The 25,130-nt window shown below is 47.9% G+C and overlaps 1 protein-coding gene across 13 annotated transcripts in view; it reads left to right on the plus strand.

Annotated features, from left to right (window-relative positions):
• The window catches only part of ARHGAP32 (Rho GTPase activating protein 32), a 271,432-nt gene that overhangs the window by 117,607 nt on the left and 128,695 nt on the right, over nt 1-25,130 (plus strand). For all 13 annotated transcript variants that reach the window (XM_056544167.1, XM_056544165.1, XM_056544166.1 and 10 more), the window contains one exon: nt 14,908-15,016. In XM_056544167.1, coding sequence (XP_056400142.1) covers nt 14,912-15,016 — 105 coding nt within the window. In that variant the 5' untranslated portion in view covers nt 14,908-14,911. The remainder of the gene's footprint in view (nt 1-14,907; nt 15,017-25,130) is intronic.

The following is a 25,130-nucleotide window of genomic DNA, read 5'->3' on the forward strand; positions in this document are numbered from 1 at the left end:
ACCAAAGTAACTGCTGTATCTGGGACATAATTCCACACAGGGATGGTTGTTATCGCAGAACTTTACTGTCTAATGTGCCTAAACTAAGCCACCATCTCCACTGTATACTGTGTCCTCACATTATATACACTTTATAAGTCAGACAGACAGCTGTGCAGGATTACTTGACCCTATCATGCTGACCTAAAGGAGTCATGGAACCTTTGTGTGCTCTAGAAAGTCTAGGGATGGGGTCTGCCGACCTGCGTGGCTAGGGGCGGGGTCTGCCGACCTGCATGGCTAGGGACGGGGTCTGCCGACCTGCGAGGCATGGGACGGGGTCTGCCGACCTGCGTGGCTAGGGACGGGGTCTGTCGACCTGCGAGGCGTGGGACGGGGTCTGCCGACCTGCGAGGCTAGGGACGGTGTCTGCCGACCTGCGAGGCTGGGGGACGGGGTCTGCCGACCTGCGAGGCTGGGGGACGGGGTCTGCCGACCTGCGAGGCTGGGGGACGGGGTCTGCCGACCTGCGAGGCTGGGGGACGGGGTCTGCCGACCTGCGAGGCTGGGGGACGGGGTCTGCCGACCTGCGAGGCTGGGGGACGGGGTCTGCCGACCTGCGAGGCTGGGGGACGGGGTCTGCCGACCTGCGAGGCTGGGGGACGGGGTCTGCCGACCTGCGAGGCTGGGGGACGGGGTCTGCCGACCTGCGAGGCTGGGGGACGGGGTCTGCCGACCTGCGAGGCTGGGGGACGGGGTCTGCCGACCTGCGAGGCTGGGGGACGGGGTCTGCCGACCTGCGAGGCTGGGGGACGGGGTCTGCCGACCTGCGAGGCTGGGGGACGGGGTCTGCTGTTCCTTACTGCTGACAGCACAAGTCAGGCCAGCTTTCCTGTCTGACAGATTGGTTGACATGAATATCAAGTAACAGGTCCCAAACAACCAGTCTTTCTCTGGTTTAAAGGGGTTATCGTGGAAAAGAAAAACAGAGCTAATTTCTTTCAAAAAACAGTACCATTTCTGTCCTCAGGTTGTGTGTAGTATTACAGTAGTGCTTTCAGCTGCAATCCAGTGACCTATGTATGTTGGTTGTTTGCTCAGGTGCTATGGCTAAGGAAACATTTTGTGTCCTAAAGGGTCCTCTGCTATAAGACATTTTTTTCTAAACATTATCCCTAGGTTGCCGGCATATAAAACAAAAACTTATACTTACCTGACACGACTCCCTCGGTGCCCCAGTATTGCTACTCCTGTCCTCTGGTCTTTTTCCTTTTTGCCAGTGCCTAATACCTCACACTGCCGCGCAGCTTATCGCCGACAGTCTCAGTGTGATGCCACCGGCAACCAGGAAGAAGACCGCAATGGCGGACGGGAACAATGATACCGGAGCACAGAGGGAGAGACGACATGTAAGTCTAAGTTTTTATTTACTATTCCGGCAGCCTGAGGATAATGTTTAAAAAAATAAAATAAAAAAGTTATACAGCATAATACCCCTTTTATCTCTGCTGCAGCACTGCTTCCTCTTGTGTGGGTTTTATAAATAAAGTTTTGAAAGCTACAGGTACATGCGCTGGGTTAGATTTTAGTTCTCTTGTGGATTTAGCATCTAACTAGATCAGTGTTTCCCAACCAGTGTGCCTCCAGCTGTTGCAAAACTACAACTCCCAGCATGCCCGGACAGCCAACGGCTGTCCGGGCATGCTGGGAGTTGTGGTTTTGCAACAGCTGGAGGCACACTGGTTGGGAAACACTGATCTAGTGACGTCCTGTGGATCTATCTTGATAATAGATGGGAATATTACGGGGATGTCCCGTTATCTAGTTTGTATGATAATTTGATTGAGTTTATACAGTTCCACCCAAACAACAAAAACATGAGGGCTCGACCTCTATATCAGAGTATATATCGGGGTGCAAAGCAGTATATCCCAATAGCCATATTAAAAAAAAAAAGGAGAAAAAAAAGTATACTAAAGTATATGCTGTATAAAATATACAAAATACTACAAAAAAAAAAAACATGAACACAAAAAACACACAGTACAATTAAAAACAATTAAAGATTTCTCTAACCAGAGCAACCTCCCACTGTTACAAATGGATCTGGATAGGTTGGAGGTTTGGGCTGGGAAGTGGCAGATGAGGTTCAACACTGATAAATGTAAGGTAATGCACATGGGGAGGAAAAATCCGGGCTGGGATTATGTATTTAATGGGAGAACACTTGGGACGACTGATGTGGAAAAGGACTTGGGAGTCTTAGTTAATAGTAAATTTAGCTGTAGTGACCAGTGTCGGGCAGCTGCTGCCAAGGCAAATAAAATCATGGGGGGCATCAATAGGGGCATAGATGTCCACAACAAGGAAATAATTCTACGGCCGTACAAATCACTAGTCAGACCACACATAGAATACTGTGTACAGTACTAGTCAGACCACACATAGAATACTGTGTACAGTACTGGTCAGACCACACATAGAATACTGTGTACAGTACTGGTCAGACCACACATAGAATACTGTGTACAGTACTGGTCAGACCACACATAGAATACTGTGTACAGTACTGGTCAGACCACACATAGAATACTGTGTACAGTACTGGTCAGACCACACATGGAATACTGTGTACAGTACTGGTCAGACCACACATAGAATACTGTGTACAGTACTGGTCAGACCACACATAGAATACTGTGTACAGTACTGGTCAGACCACACATAGAATACTGTGTACAGTACTGGTCAGACCACACATAGAATACTGTGTACAGTACTGGTCAGACCACACACAGAATACTGTGTACAGTACTGGTCAGACCACACATAGAATACTGTGTACAGTACTGGTCAGACCACACATAGAATACTGTGTACAGTACTGGTCAGACCACACACAGAATACTGTGTACAGTACTGGTCAGACCACACATAGAATACTGTGTACAGTACTGGTCAGACCACACACAGAATACTGTGTACAGTACTGGTCAGACCACACACAGAATACTGTGTACAGTACTGGTCAGACCACACACGGAATACTGTGTACAGTACTGGTCAGACCACACACAGAATACTGTGTACAGTACTGGTCAGACCACACACAGAATACTGTGTACAGTACTGGTCAGACCACACACAGAATACTGTGTACAGTACTGGTCAGACCACACACGGAATACTGTGTACAGTACTGGTCAGACCACACACAGAATACTGTGTACAGTACTGGGCACCAGTGTACAAGAAAGATATAGTGGAGCTGGAGAGGGTTCAAAGACGGGCAACCAGAGGGTTCAAGACGGGTAATACGGGGAATGGGAGGTCTACAGTACCCAGAAAGATTATTAGAATTGGGGTTATTTAGTTTAGAAAAAGAAGGCTTAGGGGAGACCTAATAACTATGTATAAATATATCAGGGGACAGTACAGAGATCTCTCCCACGATCTATTTATACCCAGGACTGTATATATAACAAGGGGGCATCCTCTACATCTAGAGGAAAGAAGGTTTCTACACCAGCACAGACGGGGGGTTCTTTACTGTAAGAGCTGCCTGAGGAGGTGGTCATGGTGAACTCTGTAAAAGAATTTAAAAGGGGTCTGGATGCATTCTTGGAGAGTAATAACATTACAGGTTATGGATTCTAGATTTATATGGACAGAACGTTGATCCAGGGATTTATTCTGATGCCATATTTGGAGTCGGGAAGGAATTTTTACCTCTAGTTTATGAGGGTTTTTTGCCTTCCTCTGGATCTCAGTAGGGACTCATTAGGGAAATAGGTTGAACTTGATGGACTCTGGACTTTTTTCAACCTTATGAAATATGACTATAAAAAACATGATGGAAGGATTCAACCACCCTCAAGAGTTAGAATACTGCTCAGTCCGTCTAGAACCCCAATCTCACATGTAAACTGTATATGTAGCAGAAAAAAAACAATACCTAGTGCAGTGTTTCCCAACCAGGGTGCCTCCAGCTGTTGTAAAACTACAACTCCCAGCATGCCCGGACAGCCGTTGGCTGTCCGGGCATGCTGGGAGTTGTAGTTTTACAACAGCTGGAGGCACCCTGGTTGGGAAACACTGACCCAGTGTTTAGAATCAAATTACACAGTATAACATCAAAGCAAAGTAATGTTGCCCTATACTTTATATACAGGCTGGACTGGCTACTCTATCTGTTTTTTCTGCCACATATACGGTTTACACATGAAATTGGGGTTCTAGACGGAATGAGCAGTATTATCTGCCTATCATTTATATACATGTGCCCTCTTGGGGTGATTATATCCTTCCCTCCTGTTTTTGTAGGAGGTTGCTATGGTTAGAGCAATTTTAATTGTTTTCAGTTGTACTGTGTGTGTTTTTTTATTCATGTATTTTTGTATATTATTTGATAATAAAAATTAATATTTTATACAGAATATTGTGGTCATTGATAGCTGTGCGCTACACTTTAGTATATCCGCTTTTTTTTCTCCTTTTGTTTTGTATAGGAGTTGTACAGATGACACAGATAACCATGCCTGCTACACTACCCATGAGATTGGGGCTCTCCTCCTTTTCTTCAGGTCTTCTTGTTGCATGATGTGCTTCATTTAAAGCAGTAGTCCAGTCCTAAAAAATGTATCCCCTATTCTAAGGATAGGGGATAAGTTTCAGAACGCGGGGGGTCCGACCGTTGGAGCCCCCCGCAATCTCCGGTATGTTGGGCCCTGGTTCTCCGGCCAGATAGCGTGAATTGACCACCACATGAAGCGGCAGCTGATGCCCCCTCAATACAGCGCTTACGGCAGAGCCTGAGATTACCGAAGGCAGCGCTCCGGCTCTGCCATAGCGTTGTATTGAAAGGGCGTGTCGACCACTGCACGAAGCGGCGGCTGACACTCTCCCTCTATACAACTCTATGGCAGAGCCGGAGATTTCCGAAGGCAGCGCTCCGGCTCTTCCATAAAGTTGTATTGAGGGGGCATGTCAGCCGCCGCTTCGTGCAGTGGTTTACACCCCCCCCCCCCCCCCACCTGCTGGCTGACGGGGCCCCGTACAGAAGATCGCGGGGAGCCCTAGCGGTAGGACCCCCCGTGATCTGAAACTTATCTCCTATGTTTAGGATAGGGGATAACTTTTACTGGACTACTCCTTTAAGACCAAAAGCCAGAAGTGTATATTGGGGGGTGCCTGCTGTGCCAGCGTTCATACTGGGCTACTCACCTAGAAGTGGTGCATTGCAGGATGTCATGTGTGAGGTGGAGAGGCCGGAGAGTGGTTGTGACGTGCACTATGTGACGGCCCCGCTCCAGCTGCTCATCCTCCATCCTTACATTTTAGATCAGCCACTACAGCCCATCACCGCTGTCACCCAGAATCCAGCATCCAACAACGAGGCCTTGTTCACACACAATGTAGAAGGAATGTGAGGAGGAGACTCTGGAATCTTTGTGCCTCCAATACAAAAGCAATTCAGGGAGGAGAACAAAGGCGGCTGGAGGCTCCCTGCTGGCTGCTCCGCTCCGGCCTCATGAATGGAAACCAGTTCTCAGGATTATTTGTTTATGTTGTCAGTGTATGCATCGGCCTGTACACAGGAGGTGCGTCATAGAGGTACGGCACCTGCAGGCTTCTGGCTGTGCCCTCTGGGGTGTTGCATGAGGTACATAGGAGGATTTTTTCAAAACAAGTGTAAGGCGAAAGCAGCCGATCAGATTCTGCCATTCATATAAAAGGCCCCATGTAAACGGCTCAGCTTTAGTTTTTTTTTTGTTGGTTCTTTTTCTTGCAGCATTTTTGATGGATCTCTTAGTGCTGGGCGGTATACTGGTTCATACCGAATACCAAAATTTTTTCCTGTATGATAGCAATTTTTCCCATACCGCAATACCGGTTGGGTTCTGCTTCTCTCTCTCAATACCAACCCCCCCCCCCCCCCCCCACCCGCCGGTTTATCAGCCCAGCACTGCGCTTTCCTCCACATCGGGGAACTAATCATATGTCACCTGCATCCACCGCTCTCCTCGTCCTCCTGTGAGTTGCGGGCTGCCGACGCTGGAACGCTGTACTGTACTACATACTCCTTGTGCCCGGACTGCAAAAATGAACAAAATAAACTTTAACTTACCTTCCCATGTTCCCCCGTTGCTCCGGTAACTGCCTCATGCTAGGGATGGTAACGTCACAGAGCCGTTAGCTAATCACCGGCCGCAGCGATGTCCCGCCTTGGCCGGTGATAGTCTGAGAGCACTGTCATGTAAGGAGGCCGTTACTGGCGACACGGGGGAACATGGGAAGGTAAGTTAAAGTTTATTATGTTTATTTTTGCAGTCCGGGCACAGGAATATGTAGTACAGTACAGAGTTCCAGCGCCTCACAGGAGGACGAGGAGAGCGGTGCTTGCGGGTAACGTATGATTAGTTCCCCGATGTGGGGGACAGCGCAGTGCTGGGCTGATAAATCTCACATACTAGAGAAGCAGCGGCCACGGGTCACATGATAATGGGGCGGGCGGAATACTGTTAAATACCGTGGAACTGCCATAACTTGGTTCACATTTTTGGTCATACCGTCGAGCTCTAATCTCTTACGTATTTTCATTGTCTTGTGTCTGTAACATTTGGGGATTTGTTAGTGAGTACAGCTCTGAAGTATAATACTCAGGATCAGTACAGGATAAGTAATGTAATGTATGTACACAGTGATCTCACCAGCAGAATAGTGAGTACAGCTCTGCAGTATAATACAGGATATAACTCAGGATCAGTACAGGATAAGTAATGTAATGTATGTACACAGTGATCTCACCAGCAGAATAGTGAGTACAGCTCTGAAGTATAATACTCAGGATCAGTACAGGATAAGTAATGTAATGTATGTACACAGTGATCTCACCAGCAGAATAGTGAGTACAGCTCTGCAGTATAATACAGGATATAACTCAGGATCAGTACAGGATAAGTAATATATATACACAGTGACCCCACCAGCAGAATAGTGAGTACAGCTCTGGAGTATAATACATGATAAGTAATGTAATGTATGGACACAGTGACCCCACCAGCAGAATAGTGAGTACATCTCTGGAGTATTATACATAAGGCTGCTTTCACACTATAAAGTTCTTCCGTTTAAAGATCCATTATGAAATTCCGTTATAAAGTCTTTTATAACGGATCCTTAAACTTCCATTAATAAATCCCATTAAAGTCTATGGGATTTTTTAATCTTTCGTTTGTACCTTTTTTGTTCCGTTAAACTAACGTCCGTTAGTTATAACGGAAGTATAGAACATCCATGCAGTATTTTTTTCCCGTTTATAATTAACGGATCATTGAACGTCCGTTAATTATTAACATTGAAGCCTATGGCGTAACGGACGTTACAAAATACACCCGTTATTGTCTGTTAATTTAATGTCCGTTAGTGCTACTGAGCATGCTCAGTAGAGACTTCACACTCCTGAAGTCACATGGGAAAGTTGAGTAGTGCTCACACCCCCTCTACTTCCTGGTCAGACAGCAGGAGGCAGCAGTAGGAGTCTGTTCTGGGTATCCGTATGCATCCGCCGCCATCCGCCTGATATCACCCCTGATAATAGCACTTCAACAGCGCTCTATTAACAGCCCAAGAACCAGAGCAGTGCACCCTCCTGCACCCCCCCCCCCTCCAGGAGGCAGAGCAGTGCTCCCTCCTGCACCCCCCCCCTCCAGGAGGCAGAGCAGTGCTCCCTCCTGCACCCCCCCCCCTCCAGGAGGCAGAGTGGTGCACCCTCCTGCACCCCCCCCCTCCAGGAGGCAGAGTAGTGCACCCTCCTGCACCCCCCCCCCCCTCCAGGAGGCAGAGTAGGCAGAGCAGTGCACCTTCCTGCACCCCCCCCCCTCCAGGAGGCAGAGTAGTGCACCCTCCTGCACCCCTCCCCCTCCAGGAGGCAGAACAGTGCACCCTCCTGCACCCCCCTCTCCAGGAGGCAGAGTAGTGCACCCTCCTGCACCCCCCCCCCCCTCCAGGAGGCAGAGTAGGCAGAGCAGTGCACCCTCCTGCACCCCCCCCCCCCTCCAGGAGGCAGAGTAGTGCACCCTCCTGCACCCCTCCCCCTCCAGGAGGCAGAACAGTGCACCCTCCTGCACCCCCCTCTCCAGGAGGCAGAGTAGTGCACCCTCCTGCACCCCTCCCCCTCCAGGAGGCAGAGTAGTGCGCCCTCCTGCACACCCCCCCCCCCCCCCGATAGTCTGACAGCAAGCAAAGCAACCGATAGAACTCTCCCTCTCAATGCTGAAATGCAGACTGCGGCTAGATCATTGTGGCATCCTTTTATACCCTCCCCTTCAGGTAGGAGGAGGAGCTTCAGCTGTTGCAAGGTGTGCAGGTAGGGAGAGGTCAAACAAAGGTGAACGGACGTTAATAATAAGGTATTAGCGGATAACGGATAAACATTTATCCGTTTAATTAACGGACGTTAGAAATCTATTCATCCGTTATAATAGTTTTATTCATCCGTTATATAATGTCCGTTAAATCAGTATAGAATTTAATATAACGGATGTTTTATAACGGATTTATGAACCATAGTGTGAAAGTAGCCTAAGCCGTAGGCTGTCCAGGCATGCTGGGAGTTGTAGTTTTGCAACAGCTGGAGGCATACTGATTGGGAAACACTGATCTAGTGTGTATTGAACTGTAAAGATTCTCTTTCAATGACAAATTTTGGGTGAGGGGAATGATCAGCAAGTGGAATTTTAGCATTCTTTATCCTATGTGCTCTTGGGAGAAAATCCACTGCCAGAGGGGTCTAGCAGCAGTTTATTCCCCTTTCCACGTTGACAACACATGCAGGTGAGGCTGAGCATGTATGTGTATTTTGGGGACGTCCACAGGAGGCCCCCAAACTTGCTTTCACACAGAGCCTTTGAGAAGGAGCGTAAGCGTATATTTGAGCTCATCTAGTTGATGTAGGTAGCAGTCTGAGAATATTCTATGGTTTTCAGTAGGAAACAGCTGTAACTTCGAGCTGTGGTGCATTGTCTCCTGGTATTCGTCAGTATTATGGATGGCAGTGTGCGCTGCTTGTTCGGTGCGGTCTTTGGCCGGACAATTATCCTAGTGTGGGTGATCATCAGGGATCTGCAGGATAGAAGCCATAAGCTTATTCTGCAATACTGATGGAATAATTAAACCTTATAGGAATCTACATCCAGCGCCCACCACCAAGACCCTTTCATGTGCCTGGAGATGGATCTCTCAATAAACTTTGGGAAATGGATTCCTCTGCTCATCGTGTGTGGACAGTGGTGACCACTCTGTATTGTGAAGACGCCGATCCCGGTTTAAAGGAAAACTGTCAGCCTGTTCATCCACACTAAACCCAATATACTGGGTTATAGTGGGGTTAACAGGATCCCAATGAGGGGTCACGTACTTAATTATGTCCAGTAGGTCCTGAGATATGTCCCCCAGAAGATCCTCTGCTAAATTCACTGAATTGCATGCAAATTCATTATCTGTGACTCCACATCCTATTGAATTGGAGTCACAGACAGTGGATATGTAAATTAAGCCGGTAAAGCCCCGCCCCTTGCACGCAGTTCACTGAATTTAGCAAAGGGTGACATATCTCAGTGTGGTAGCCCTTGGGGGGTGTATGGTAGTTGGGGGTGTTGTTTAGGTAGATGAGGGGTTAAGGTTAACCCTATAGTTCGTGACGCCAGGCTGAGGGCTAGTATGCTGAGGTAATTCTCCGGCCTATCGCCGCCCTTCTCAGTAACGATAGGTGCAGGCATAAAATGACTGAAGGTCCACAAGGTACTTGAACTTGGATAACTTTACTTAAATGCTTACGGTACATCCAGTGAACAGTAACAGTCTCATGCAAACAGTCTCTATATGTATGGTTCAGTGACTGACAGTTGTTGCGGACCTTGAATATACAAGTCTCTGAATTTACGGTAATTTGCGAAGATCCGTCCGGATTTAGGGGATAGATAAGGTCCAGTGATCTTGCAGAGTGCTTAGGGATTGATACACTCTAGGGGTGTGAATCGCCAAGAATTTGGCGATTCGATTCGAATCGCGATACCAGTGTGGCGATTCGATATATCCCGATATATCGCGATACCGTCTAGGTGACGATACATCGCGATATATCCCGATATATCGCCCACCTGGGAGCATTCATAGATCCCAATAGACGCCGCTGTCAGCTTTGACAGCGGCGATCTAGTACTCCGGTGCTCACTTTTCTCATGTTATCCCGTCCGGGCTGTAAAATAAAATAAAACGCACTTTATCTTACCTGCCAACGAGCCCCCGGAGCTCCGGTACAGGTGTTCGGTCCCCGGGCTGTATTCTTCTTACTTCCTGTTAGTCCGGCACGTCACATGGAGCTTCAGCCTATCACCAGCGGAGGCGGGACATCGCTGCGGCCGGTGATAGGCAGAAGCTCCGTGTGACGTGCCGGACTAACAGGAAGTAAGAAGAATACAGCCCGGGGACCGAACACCTGTACCGGAGCTCCGGGGGCTCGTTGGCAGGTAAGATAAAGTGCGTTTTATTTTGCAGCCTGGATAGGATAAAATGAGAAAAGTGCGCACCGGATACTCCTTTAATAGCCAGCCGCGGCGATTGCCGCATGCTGGCTATTAGCGGCGGCCCCCGGCTACTGAAATCAGCCGGGGGTCGCATAGTACGGAGTGGGCACAAGTCGGAGCCCGCTCCATAGCCGTGTCAGATCCGGCCTGCCCGGCTCCACAAATGTGGAACTTTTATCTCCTGATGCCCAAGACATGACATGCTGTTCCGGGCGTCCGCAGATAAAAATTCCACATCCCTAAAAGAATCTATTCAAAAATATTTTGAATCGATTCTGTATCGGCAAATGAAAAAATCGCGATTATCGCGAGAATCGATTTTTTCTTACATCCCTAATACACTCACGATTCTGAATATATCAGCCGTTGCCGCAAGGCTCAGGCCTAACTCACTGCGGAAGATAGCTGCGCAGATCCTGCTCGTTAGACAGCCCGGGAACAAGAGAGATGCTTACTGCTTGGCTGCGCAGGAACAAGAGAGAGAATAATGGCCTCCGCTCCATTATATGGGCAGGGGCGGGGTTATTTTGATAGGTCCGAATATCTGTCACTCACCGTCACAAAGCATGGTAGGTGCAATACGTCACAGGGACCTCCAAAGGTCCTTAAGCAAAAAAAAAAAGTTTACCTGATCACGTGACCCGCAGGTCCTGCTATGCTCCGGACAGGTTATTAACTAGTTATATACATTAGTACTATTATATTTACATAAATCCTGAATAAACTATTAGTTTAATGACTATCTAGATGAGAGGTGACAAGGGGCAGACCAGACAAAGAGGACCCGACGTCCTAGGGACTTTGGCTATGGGGACCTATATACACAGGTACCGGATAGGATGCGGTACCGGGACACCACATCAGCACCTACTGAACATATTTAAGTAAGTGACCCCTCATTGGAATCCTGTTCACCCACACTATAACCCCCAGTGTATTGGGTTTAGTGTGGGGGAACAGGCTGACTGTTTTCCTTTAACCCCTTAAGGACATGCACTGTAAATGTACAGCACTGCAGCTTCATTAACCAACGGTAATGGTGGACATCAGTGATCACGCTGATGTCTGCCATTAACCTCTCAGATGCCGTGATCAATACAGATGCCGGCATGTGCGGCACTTTAAATGGTTGATTGCCTGTGACACGGCCACAGAGATCAGAGCAGCCAGGATGGCAGACAGAGGTCCCCTCACCTGCCTCTGCTGCTCTCCCAGGGTCTTCTGCTCTGATCTGCCTTCCAGCAGACGAGAGCAGAAGATCTCCGATAATAATGATCAGTGCTATGCATAGCACTGAACAGTATTAGCAATCTGATGATTGCTATAAATAGTCCCCTATGTGTAAAATATATGTAAAAAAAATCCAATAAAGATTTAAATCACCCCTTCCCCCCCTTTTTAATCAAAAAAGTGTAAAAAAATTATAAATAATAAACATTTTTTATCACCGTGTGCGTAAATGTCCGAATTATAAACATTTAATGTTAATTATCCCATACAGTGAATGGCGTAAACATAAAAAAAAAAAAAGTCCAACATTTCTGCTTTTTGGACAGATTACATTGCAAAAAAATAAAAATAAATAAATAGCGATCAAAAAGTCACATACCGTATACGCAAAAGGGGGACTAAAAACTACAGATCATGGCGCATAAAATGAGCCCTCACACATCCATGTATATGGAAAAATCTGAAAGTTAGAGGTGGTCAAAATAGGGCTGTTTTAAATGTACTGATTTTGTAAAAAAGAAGTTTGATATTTTCTTTAAAAGCTGTACAATAATAGAAAAGTGTGTAACCATGGGTATCATTTTAATCGTATTGACCCACCAAATAAAGAAAACATGTAATTTTTACTGTAAAGCGTACAGCATTTTTGGGTTTACCATATATTTTAGGGTAAAATTAGTGATATCATTACAATCGGCCACGCAAAAAACAAGCCCTCGTATGGGTCTGTGAATGGAAATGGAAAGAGTTGTGGGTAGAGATGAGCGAACGTACAGTAAATTCGATTCGTCACAAACTTCTCGGCTCGGCAGTTGATGACTTATCCTGCATAAATTAGTTCAGCTTTCCGGTGCTCCGGTGGGCTGGAAAAGGTGGATACAGTCCAAGGAGACTCTTTCCTAGGACTGTATCCACCTTTTCCAGCCCACCGGAGCACCTGAAGGCTGAACTAATTTATGCAGGAAAAGTCATCAACTGCCGAGCCGAGAAGTTCGTGACGAATCGAATTTACTGTAAGTTCGCTCATCTCTAGTTGTGGGTTTTAGAAGGCGAGGAGAAAAAAAAAAAAAAGCTTAAGGCCGAAATGAGCTTGGTCCTTAGAGGGGTAGTCCACTGCTCAACGTTTGGAAAATACTGTTCCGAACGCTCATGACGTCACGCCCCGCCCCCTAAATGCAAGTCTATGGGAGGGGGCGTGATGGCTTGAGAGGGCAGGGCTATGACGTCACGAGCTGGCGGTGACGGCTCCAGTTTGTTCCAAACGCTGAGCAGCGGAGTACCCCTTTAAGGGATTAAAGACCAATCAGATAAAACATAGAATGTAACATTCTGATCATCATACTGTAGAAGACTGTACATTAACAAATGTAGCAGAACTGATACCCTGGGTTATTATCTGAGGTGTTACATAGGGCTGCAGGTAGCACCTATTACATTATCTGTAATCTGTGGTGTTACATAGGACTACAGGTAACATTACAATATTGTACATGGGAAGATAAGTAGCACACAAGACTCTGCTGCATGTGGCTGTGATCTCTTGAGCTGTGACACATGATGTGTCTCTCCCTGTGGTTGTAGCTCTTTTTAGTGCGGGTCACTATTCCTTGTGCCTTCTAGGGATCGACAGATTATCGGTTTGGCCGATATTATCGTCCGATAGTCACAATTTTGGACGTTATCGGTATCGGCAATTACCTTGCCCATAATCCGATAATGCCAAGCCCCCCGCACTGCCCGCGCCACCCCGCCCCGGCCACTGCCCCATTGCCTCCCCCATCCCCAGTTTTATAATTACCTGTTCCCGGGGTCCACGCTATTTCTGGCTCCTGCGCGTCCTGCGTTACGCTACGAGTGATGTCCTCAATGCGACGTCACCATCATTGCGCACAGTGACAGCTCAGGAGGACTGCACCGGAGACAGAAGTAGAGCAGACCCCGGGCCGCGGGAACAGGTAATTATAAAACCGGGAATGGGGGAGGCAATGGGGCAGCGGTGGCGGTCTCTGGCCGGAGCGGTGCGGGGGGCGGTGTTAGGACTCGGGACAGGCAGGGGGAGAAAAGCGGGTGGCGGCGGCAGTCTCTGGCACCGCAAAAGCCACTGCAGTTCATTGATTTTTAAACGCCCGCTTTAAATCAATGATCTGGCGGGGGGGTGATAAATAGCCGTTAACTTGTACCAGAATATCGGTATAAGTTATCGGCCCTAACCTCCACAGAATATCGGTATCGGCCCTAAAAATACTATATCGGTCGATCCCTAGTGCCTTCTATGTGTCCGATCCTTCTCCCACTCTTCTTTTGGAGATGCAGGTCCTTTTGTGCTTTTCTCAGCATTTCTATTTCTTGCCGGGGAGGGGGATTTACACATCTTCACCTGCCTGAGTTATTGTCATGTTACATATTCAGATGCTGGAGACATCTCTGACCTTGGGCTAATAAGCAAGCGGCCAAAGCGGACACGGCACAGTGGAGCGCAACCTCCCAGAGTAATCGCAGCATCCCGGGGTGGGGGCTGGGCGCAAATCATACACCTGTGGTGGGGTAATAGTCAGCATATGTACATGGTGTCAGTAACTTTCCTTGTTTGGTCACTTCTGCATTTCCTGTGCTGATCTATTGGGGTGGGGGTGGGGGGGGCCTGAATTGTCCTGCTGTCAGGTTAAGATGTCCTGTGTCACATGGACTAAGGTGTCATTTACTGTAACGCTGTGCAGGAGCAGTACAACAGGCTTTTGGAAGCCCTGGTACTCCATATACACCAGATTAAGTTTGTATATCAAATGTTCTATATAAAATGTTAATATATTAGTTCCAGAAGGTGAAGAGATAAGATTGACCATTCTGGAGAGAGGCCTTAAAGGGGTACTCCACTGGCCAGCGTTCGGAAGTAAATGTCTCGAATGCTGTTTTCACACTGCCGGGGTCGACAGACCCCGGCAGCGTGAAAACAGCATTCGAAACATTTACTTCCGAATGCTGGCCAGTGGAGTACCCCTTTAAGGATATTGCTCTGTGTGTGCCATTTTTAATCATTTGGTGTAGTTTGTCTTCTCTGATACTATATTACTATACTGTTCCCTAACTATGTCTTCTCTCCTCTGTATTTCAGAATAATGAAGTCCTCGCTTCATTTAGAGGAAGATGACTTTGTCCCAGAGCTACCCCGCAGTATTCACCCCCGGGAGCGTCCAGACTGGGAGGAGACCATCAGCGCCATGGTGAGTCCAGACGTATCTCCATCCATATCTCTGTTTGAGGGTCCAGGCATCTCATCATACAAGCCACATACCGCACATTGCACATGCTCTAGATTTCGCCATCTGGTTTCCTGAATTATATCTGAGCAAGACGGTTGAGGGAAGAGGCTGCTCGCTGGTCGCTCCAGGGAAATTGTTCACATGACTTTGAGGCTGCAAGGAAATGAAGGAATTAAAGTGGGATGTTTAGCATGGACCATGTTACCTGCTGCCTGGCTCTCTGTGTATTATAGCTATTTAAGATACATTGTGACTCTGTCTCTCCATGTAGCAGAGCTGCCTGTGATACATTGTATCTCCTCTCCCCATGTAGTAGAGCTGCCTGTGATACATTGTAGCTCCTCTCCCCAAGAGCTGCCTGTGATACATTGTAGCTCCTCTCCCCAAGAGCTGCCTGTGATACATTGTAGCTCCTCTCCCCATGTAGTAGAGCTGCCTGTGATACATTGTAGCTCATCTCTCCATGTAGTAGAGCTGTCTGTGATACATTGTAGCTCCTCTCTCCATGTAGCAGAGCTGCCTGTGATACATTGTAGCTCCTCTCCCCATGTAGTAGAGCTGCCTGTGATACATTGTAGCTCCTCTCTCCATGTAGTAGAGCTGCCTGTGATACATTGTAGCTTCTCTCTCCATGTAGCAGAGCTGCCTGTGATACATTGTAGCTCCTCTCTCCATGTAGTAGAGCTGCCTGTGATACATTGTAGCTCCTCTCTCCATGTAGTAGAGCTGCCTGTGATACATTGTAGCTCCTCTCTCATGTAGCAGAGCTGCCTGTGATACATTGTAGCTCCTCTCCCCATGTAGCAGAGCTGCCTGTGATACATTGTAGCTCCTCTCCTCATGTAGTAGAGCTGTCTGTGATACATTGTAGCTCCTCTCTCCATGTAGTAGAGCTGCCTGTGATACATTGTAGCTCCTCTCTCCATGTAGTAGAGCTGCCTGTGATACATTGTAGCTCCTCTCTCATGTAGCAGAGCTGTCTGTGATACATTGTAGCTCCTCTCTCCATGTAGTAGAGCTGCCTGTGATACATTGTAGCTCCTCTCTCCATGTAGCAGAGCTGTCTGTGATACATTGTAGCTCCTCTCTCCATGTAGTAGAGCTGTCTGTGATACATTGTAGCTCCTCTCCCCATGTAGCAGAGCTGCCTGTGATACATTGTAGCTCCTCTCCTCATGTAGTAGAGCTGCCTGTGATACATTGTAGCTCCTCTCTCCATGTAGTAGAGCTGCCTGTGATACATTGTAGCTCCTCTCCCCATGTAGCAGAGCTGCCTGTGATACATTGTAGCTCCTCTCTCCATGTAGTAGAGCTGTCTGTGATACATTGTAGCTCCTCTCCCCATGTAGTAGAGCTGCCTGTGATACATTGTATCTCCTCTCCCCAAGAGCTGTCTGTGATACATTGTAGCTCCTCTCCCCATGTAGCAGAGCTGCCTGTGATACATTGTAGCTCCTCTCCCCATGTAGTAGAGCTGCCTGTGATACATTGTAGCTCCTCTCTCCATGTAGTAGAGCTGCCTGTGATACATTGTAGCTCCTCCCCTCATATAGCAGAGCTGCCTGTGATACATTGTAGCTCCTCTCCCCATGTAGTAGAGCTGCCTGTGATACATTGTAGCCCCTCTCTCCATGTAGTAGAGCTGCCTGTGATACATTGTAGCTCATCTCCCCATGTAGTAGAGCTGCCTGTGATACATTGTAGCTTCTCTCTCATGTAGCAGAGCTGCCTGTGATACATTGTAGCTCCTCTCCCCATGTTGTAGAGCTGCCTGTGATACATTGTAGCTCCTCTCCCCATGTAGTAGAGCTGCCTGTGATACATTGTAGCTCATCTCCTCATGTAGCAGAGCTGCCTGTGATACATTGTAGCTCCTCTCTCCATGTAGCAGAGCTGCCTGTGATGCATTGTAGCTCCTCTCCCCATGTAGTAGAGCTGTCTGTGATACATTGTAGCTCCTCTCCATGTAGTAGAGCTGCCTGTGATACATTGTAGCTCCTCTCTCCATGTAGTAGAGCTGCCTGTGATACATTGTAGCTCCTCTCCCCATGTAGTAGAGCTGCCTGTGATACATTGTAGCTCCTCTCTCCATGTAGTAGAGCTGCCTGTGATACATTGTAGCTCCTCTCCCCATGTAGTAGAGCTGCCTGTGATACATTGTAGCTCCTCTCCATGTAGTAGAGCTGCCTGTGATACATTGTATCTCCTCTCCCCAAGAGCTGCCTGTGATACATTGTAGCTCCTCTCCCCATGTAGTAGAGCTGCCTGTGATACATTGTAGCTTCTCTCTCATGTAGTAGAGCTGTCTGTGATACATTGTAGCTCCTCTCTCAATGTAGTAGAGCTGCCTGTGATACATTGTAGCTCCTCTCCTCATGTAGCAGAGCTGCCTGTGATACATTGTAGCTCCTCTCCCCATGTAGTAGAGCTGTCTGTGATACATTGTAGCTTCTCTCTCATGTAGTAGAGCTGTCTGTGATACATTGTAGCTCCTCTCTCAATGTAGTAGAGCTGTCTGTGATACATTGTAGCTCCTCTCTCCATGTAGCAGAGCTGCCTGTGATACATTGTAGCTCCTCCCCTCATGTAGCAGAGCTGCCTGTGATACATTGTAGCTCCTCTCTCCATGTAGTAGAGCTGCCTGTGATACATTGTAGCTCCTCTCCCCATGTAGTAGAGCTGTCTGTGATACATTGTAGCTCTTCTCCCCATGTAGTAGAGCTGTCTGTGATACATTGTAGCTCCTCTCTCATGTAGTAGAGCTGCCTGTGATACATTGTAGCTCCTCTCCCCATGTAGTAGAGCTGTCTGTGATACATTGTAGCTCCTCTCCCCATGTAGTAGAGCTGTCTGTGATACATTGTAGCTCTTCTCCCCATGTAGTAGAGCTGTCTGTGATACATTGTAGCTCCTCTCCCCATGTAGTAGAGCTGCCTGTGATACATTGTAGCTCCTCTCCTCATGTAGCAGAGCTGCCTGTGATACATTGTAGCTCATCTCTCCATGTAGTAGAGCTGTCTGTGATACATTGTAGCTCCTCTCCCCAAGAGCTGCCTGTGATACATTGTAGCTCCTCTCTCCATGTAGTAGAGCTGTCTGTGATACATTGTAGCCCCTCTCTCCATGTAGTAGAGCTGCCAGTGATACATTGTAGCTCCTCTCCCCATGTAGCAGAGCTGTCTGTGATACATTGTAGCTCCTCTCTCAATGTAGCAGAGCTGTCTGTGATACATTGTAGCCCCTCTCTCCATGTAGTAGAGCTGCCTGTGATACATTGTAGCTCCTCTCCCCATGTAGTAGAGCTGCCTGTGATACATTGTAGCCCCTCTCTCCATGTAGCAGAGCTGTCTGTGATACATTGTAGCTCCTCTCCCCATGTAGTAGAGCTGCCTGTGATACATTGTAGCTCCTCTCTCCATGTAGCAGAGCTGCCTGTGATACATTGTAGCTCCTCTCCCCATGTAGTAGAGCTGCCTGTGATACATTGTAGCTCCTCTCTCCATGTAGCAGAGCTGCCTGTGATACATTGTAGCTCCTCTCCCCATGTAGTAGAGCTGTCTGTGATACATTGTAGCCCCTCTCTCCATGTAGTAGAGCTGTCTGTGATACATTGTAGCTCCTCTCCCCATGTAGAAAGAGCTGCCAGTGATACATTGTAGCTCCTCTCTCCATGTAGCAGAGCTTTCTGTGATACATTGTAGCTCCTCTCCCCATGTAGTAGAGCTGCCTGTGATACATTGTAGCTCCTCTCTCCATGTAGTAGAGCTGTCTGTGATACATTGTAGCTCCTCTCCCCATGTAGTAGAGCTGCCAGTGATACATTGTAGCTCCTCTCTCCATGTAGCAGAGCTTTCTGTGATACATTGTAGCCCCTCTCTCCATGTAGTAGAGCTGCCAGTGATACATTGTAGCTCCTCTCTCCATGTAGCAGAGCTGCCTGTGATACATTGTAGCTCCTCTCTCCATGTAGTAGAGCTGTCTGTGATACATTGTAGCTCCTCTCTCCATGTAGTAGAGCTGCCAGTGATACATTGTAGGTCCTCTCTCCATGTAGTAGAGCTGTCTGTGATACATTGTAGCTCCTCTCTCCATGTAGCAGAGCTGTCTGTGATACATTGTAGTTCCTCTCCCCATGTAGTAGAGCTGCCTGTGATACATTGTAGCTCCTCTCCCCATGTAGCAGAGCTGCCTGTAATACATTGTAGCTCCTCTCCCCATGTAGCAGAGCTGCCTGTGATACATTGTAGCTCCTCTCTCCATGTAGCAGAGCTGCCTGTGATACATTGTAGCTCCTCTCCCCATGTAGCAGAGCTGCCTGTGATACATTGTAGCTCCTCTCTCCATGTAGTAGAGCTGTCTGTGATACATTGTAGCTCCTCTCCCCATGTAGCAGAGCTGCCTGTGATACATTGTAGCTCCTCTCCCCATGTAGCAGAGCTGCCTGTGATACATTGTAGCTCCTCTCCCCATGTAGCAGAGCTGCCTGTGATACATTGTAGCTCCTCTCCCCATGTAGCAGAGCTGCCTGTGATACATTGTAGCTCCTCTCGTCATGTAGCAGAGCTGTCTGTGATACATTGTAGCTCCTCTCTCCATGTAGTAGAGCTGCCTGTGATACATTATAGCTCCTCTCTCCATGTAGTAGAGCTGCCTGTGATACATTGTAGCTCCTCTCCCCATGTAGTAGAGCTGTCTGTGATACATTGTAGCTCCTCTCTCATGTAGTAGAGCTGCCTGTGATACATTGTAGCTCCTCTCCCCATGTAGTAGAGCTGCCTGTGATACATTGTAGCTCCTCTCCCCATGTAGCAGAGCTGCCTGTGATACATTGTAGCTCCTCTCCCCATGTAGCAGAGCTGCCTGTAATACATTGTAGCTCCTCTCCCCATGTAGCAGAGCTGCCTGTGATACATTGTAGCTCCTCTCTCCATGTAGCAGAGCTGCCTGTGATACATTGTAGCTCCTCTCCCCATGTAGCAGAGCTGCCTGTGATACATTGTAGCTCCTCTCTCCATGTAGTAGAGCTGTCTGTGATACATTGTAGCTCCTCTCCCCATGTAGCAGAGCTGCCTGTGATACATTGTAGGTCCTCTCTCCATGTAGTAGAGCTGTCTGTGATACATTGTAGCCCCTCTCTCCATGTAGCAGAGCTGTCTGTGATACATTGTAGTTCCTCTCCCCATGTAGTAGAGCTGCCTGTGATACATTGTAGCTCCTCTCCCCATGTAGCAGAGCTGCCTGTGATACATTGTAGCTCCTCTCCCCATGTAGCAGAGCTGCCTGTGATACATTGTAGCTCCTCTCCCCATGTAGCAGAGCTGCCTGTGATACATTGTAGCTCCTCTCGTCATGTAGCAGAGCTGTCTGTGATACATTGTAGCTCCTCTCTCCATGTAGTAGAGCTGCCTGTGATACATTATAGCTCCTCTCTCCATGTAGTAGAGCTGCCTGTGATACATTGTAGCTCCTCTCCCCATGTAGTAGAGCTGTCTGTGATACATTGTAGCTCCTCTCTCATGTAGTAGAGCTGCCTGTGATACATTGTAGCTCCTCTCCCCATGTAGTAGAGCTGCCTGTGATACATTGTAGCTCCTCTCCCCATGTAGTAGAGCTGCCTGTGATACATTGTAGCTCCTCTCTCCATGTAGCAGAGTTGCCTGTGATACATTGTAGCTCCTCTCCCCATGTAGCAGAGTTGCCTGTGATACATTGTAGCTCCTCTCCCCATGTAGCAGAGCTGTCTGTGATACATTGTAGCTCCTCTCTCCATGTAGCAGAGCTGCCTGTGATACATTGTAGCTCCTCTCTCCATGTAGCAGAGCTGCCTGTGATACATTGTAGCTCCTCTCCCCATGTAGTAGAGCTGCCTGTGATACATTGTAGCTCCTCCCCTCATGTAGCAGAGCTGTCTGTGATACATTGTAGCTCCTCCCCTCATGTAGCAGAGCTGCCTGTGATACATTGTAGCTCCTCTCTCTCATGTAGTAGAGCTGCCTGTGATACATTGTAGCTCCTCTCTCCATGTAGCAGAGCTGCCTGTGATACATTGTAGCTCCTCTCTCCATGTAGCAGAGCTGCCTGTGATACATTGTAGCTCCTCTCTCCATGTAGCAGAGCTGCCTGTGATACATTGTAGCTCCTCTCCCCATGTAGTAGAGCTGCCTGTGATACATTGTAGCTCCTCTCTCCATGTAGCAGAGCTGCCTGTGATACATTGTAGCTCCTCTCTCCATGTAGTAGAGCTGCCTGTGATACATTGTATCTCCTCCCTCCATGTAGTAGAGCTGTCTGTGATACATTGTAGCTCCTCTCCCCATGTAGTAGAGCTGTCTGTGATACATTGTAGCTCCTCCCCTCATGTAGCAGAGCTGCCTGTGATACATTGTAGCTCCTCTCTCCATGTAGTAGAGCTGCCTGTGATACATTGTAGCTCCTCTCTCCATGTAGTAGAGCTGTCTGTGATACATTGTAGCTCCTCTCTCCATGTAGCAGAGCTGCCTGTGATACATTGTAGCTCCTCTCTCCATGTAGCAGAGCTGCCTGTGATACATTGTAGCTCCTCTCTCCATGTAGTAGAGCTGCCTGTGATACATTGTAGCTCCTCTCCCCATGTAGCAGAGCTGCCTGTGATACATTGTAGCTCCTCTCTCCATGTAGTAGAGCTGCCTGTGATACATTGTAGCTCCTCTCCCCATGTAGCAGAGCTGCCTGTGATACATTGTAGCTCCTCTCTCCATGTAGTAGAGCTGCCTGTGATACATTGTAGCTCCTCTCCCCATGTAGTAGAGCTGTCTGTGATACATTGTAGCTCCTCTCCCCATGTAGCAGAGCTGCCTGTGATACATTGTAGCTCCTCTCCTCATATAGCAGAGCTGCCTGTGATACATTGTAGCTCCTCTCCCCATGTAGCAGAGCTGCCTGTGATACATTGTAGCTCCTCTCTCCATGTAGTAGAGCTGCCTGTGATACATTGTAGCTCCTCTCCCCATGTAGTAGAGCTGTCTGTGATACATTGTAGCTTCTCTCTCATGTAGTAGAGCTGCCTGTGATACATTGTAGCTCCTCTCTCCATGTAGTAGAGCTGCCTGTGATACATTGTAGCTCCTCTCTCCATGTAGCAGAGCTGTCTGTGATACATTGTAGCTCCTCTCTCCATGTAGCAGAGCTGCCTGTGATACATTGTAGCTCCTCTCTCCATGTAGCAGAGCTGCCTGTGATACATTGTAGCTCCTCTCTCCATGTAGCAGAGCTTTCTGTGATACATTGTAGCTCCTCTCTCCATGTAGCAGAGCTGCCTGTGATACATTGTAGCTCCTCTCTCCATGTAGCAGAGCTGCCTGTGATACATTGTAGCTCCTCTCTCCATGTAGTAGAGCTTTCTGTGATACATTGTAGCTCCTCTCCTCATGTAGCAGAGCTGTCTGTGATACATTGTAGCTCCTCTCTCCATGTAGCAGAGCTGCCTGTGATACATTGTAGCTCCTCTCCCCATGTAGTAGAGCTGCCTGTGATACATTGTAGCTCCTCTCTCATGTAGTAGAGCTGCCTGTGATACATTGTAGCTTCTCTCTCATGTAGTAGAGCTGTCTGTGATACATTGTAGCCCCTCTCTCCATGTAGTAGAGCTGCCTGTGATACATTGTAGCTCCTCTCCTCATGTAGCAGAGCTGTCTGTGATACATTGTAGCTCCTCTCTCCATGTAGCAGAGCTGCCTGTGATACATTGTAGCTCCTCTCCCCATGTAGTAGAGCTGCCTGTGATACATTGTAGCTTCTCTCTCATGTAGTAGAGCTGCCTGTGATACATTGTAGCTCCTCTCCATGTAGTAGAGCTGCTTGTGATACATTGTAGCTCCTCTCTCCATGTAGTAGAGCTGCCTGTGATACATTGTAGCTCCTCTCCCCATGTAGTAGAGCTGCCTGTGATACATTGTAGTTCCTCTCCATGTAGCAGAGCTGTCTGTGATACATTGTAGCTCCTCTCTCCATGTAGCAGAGCTGTCTGTGATACATTGTAGCTCCTCTCTCCATGTAGCAGAGCTGCCTGTGATACATTGTAGCTCCTCTCCCCATGTAGTAGAGCTGCCTGTGATACATTGTAGCTCCTCTCCCCATGTAGTAGAGCTGCCTGTGATACATTGTAGCGCCTCTCTCCATGTAGCAGAGCTGCCTGTGATACATTGTAGCTCCTCTCCCCATGTAGTAGAGCTGCCTGTGATACATTGTAGCTCCTCTCCCCATGTAGTAGAGCTGCCTGTGATACATTGTAGCTCCTCTCTCATGTAGTAGAGCTGTCTGTGATACATTGTAGCTCCTCTCTCCATGTAGCAGAGCTGTCTGTGATACATTGTAGCTCCTCTCTCCATGTAGCAGAGCTGCCTGTGATACATTGTAGCTCCTCCCCTCATGTAGCAGAGCTGCCTGTGATACATTGTAGCTCCTCTCCCCATGTAGTAGAGCTGTCTGTGATACATTGTAGCTCCTCTCTCCATGTAGCAGAGCTGCCTGTGATACATTGTAGCTCCTCTCTCCATGTAGTAGAGCTGCCTGTGATACATTGTAGCTCCTCTCCCCATGTAGTAGAGCTGTCTGTGATACATTGTAGCTCCTCTCCCCATGTAGTAGAGCTGCCTGTGATACATTGTAGCTCATCCCCTCATGTAGCAGAGCTGTCTGTGATACATTGTAGCTCATCCCCTCATGTAGTCGAGCTGTCTGTGATACATTGTAGCTCCTCTCCTCATGTAGCAGAGCTGCCTGTGATACATTGTAGCTCCTCTCTCCATGTAGTAGAGCTGCCTGTGATACATTGTAGCTCCTCTCTCTATGTAGCAGAGCTGTCTGTGATACATTGTAGCTCCTCTCCCCATGTAGCAGAGCTGTCTGTGATACATTGTAGCTCCTCTCTCCATGTAGCAGAGCTGTCTGTGATACATTGTAGCTCCTCTCTCCATGTAGTAGAGCTGCCTGTGATACATTGTAGCTCCTCTCCCCATGTAGCAGAGCTGTCTGTGATACATTGTAGCCCCTCTCTCCATGTAGTAGAGCTGCCTGTGATACATTGTAGCTCCTCTCCCCAAGAGCTGCCTGTGATACATTGTAGCTCCTCTCCCCATGTAGTAGAGCTGCCTGTGATACATTGTAGCTCCTCTCTCCATGTAGTAGAGCTGCCTGTGATACATTGTAGATCCTCTCCCCATGTAGCAGAGCTGCCTGTGATACATTGTAGCTCCTCTCTCCATGTAGTAGAGCTGCCTGTGATACATTGTAGCTCCTCTCCCCATGTAGTAGAGCTGCCTGTGATACATTGTAGCTCCTCTCCCCATGTAGCAAAGCTGCCTGTGATACATTGTGGCTTCTCTCTTTTCCTGTTGCTTCTGTCCACGCTGTTGCCTCCTGTTACCAATTTTTGTTAGCTGCCAGCACGCTCCCTTATATTACATGCTGTTCTTCTCTGGTGACCACTTTTGAGTTAGACTTGTTTGTAGTGTTGTATGTTATTTCTTTCTTGCTCAGTCCAGCTGTCCGAGTTGTCAGAGTTGTGGTTTTTCTGGATTTTTGGATTAGTCTTCCATGAAGTCACATTCCTGTCTAAACTTGCTCTTACAAATATGTCCACTACCTTCACACCACAACGCTGCCTCAAAGCATATTCCACCAGTAATGCATCTTAATTTCTTAAGTTTTACAGAATACATCATATCATATTTTTAACCTATATCTAGAGCTGCATTCACAGTGCTGCACTTTTTCTTCTGCCACAAAGCAACACATTGTGGGAGTTCGGATAACATGGCACATTCACGTGTATTATCATATTCTGATTTCGTGTCCACCAAGATGTTCAAAAACCTTATCCTTTAGGGTAGGGTCACACGTAGCGCAACGTATTTGACGCTGCAGTTGCGCTACTGACCGTCCCTAGAGTGTGTCTCCTGCTGTGTCCTGCGTTGTCTGCCTGTAGCAGAAATCCACTGCTATGAGCAGACACACAGGAGTCATGATCGCATGCTCAGTTTACTCACAGACATCGCTGTCGCTCACTCTGCCCCCTGAGCTAGCGCATGCGTGCCCG

The sequence above is a fragment of the Hyla sarda genome, chromosome 10 (assembly GCF_029499605.1).
Source record: "Hyla sarda isolate aHylSar1 chromosome 10, aHylSar1.hap1, whole genome shotgun sequence".
Taxonomy (NCBI): Eukaryota; Metazoa; Chordata; class Amphibia; order Anura; family Hylidae; genus Hyla; species Hyla sarda.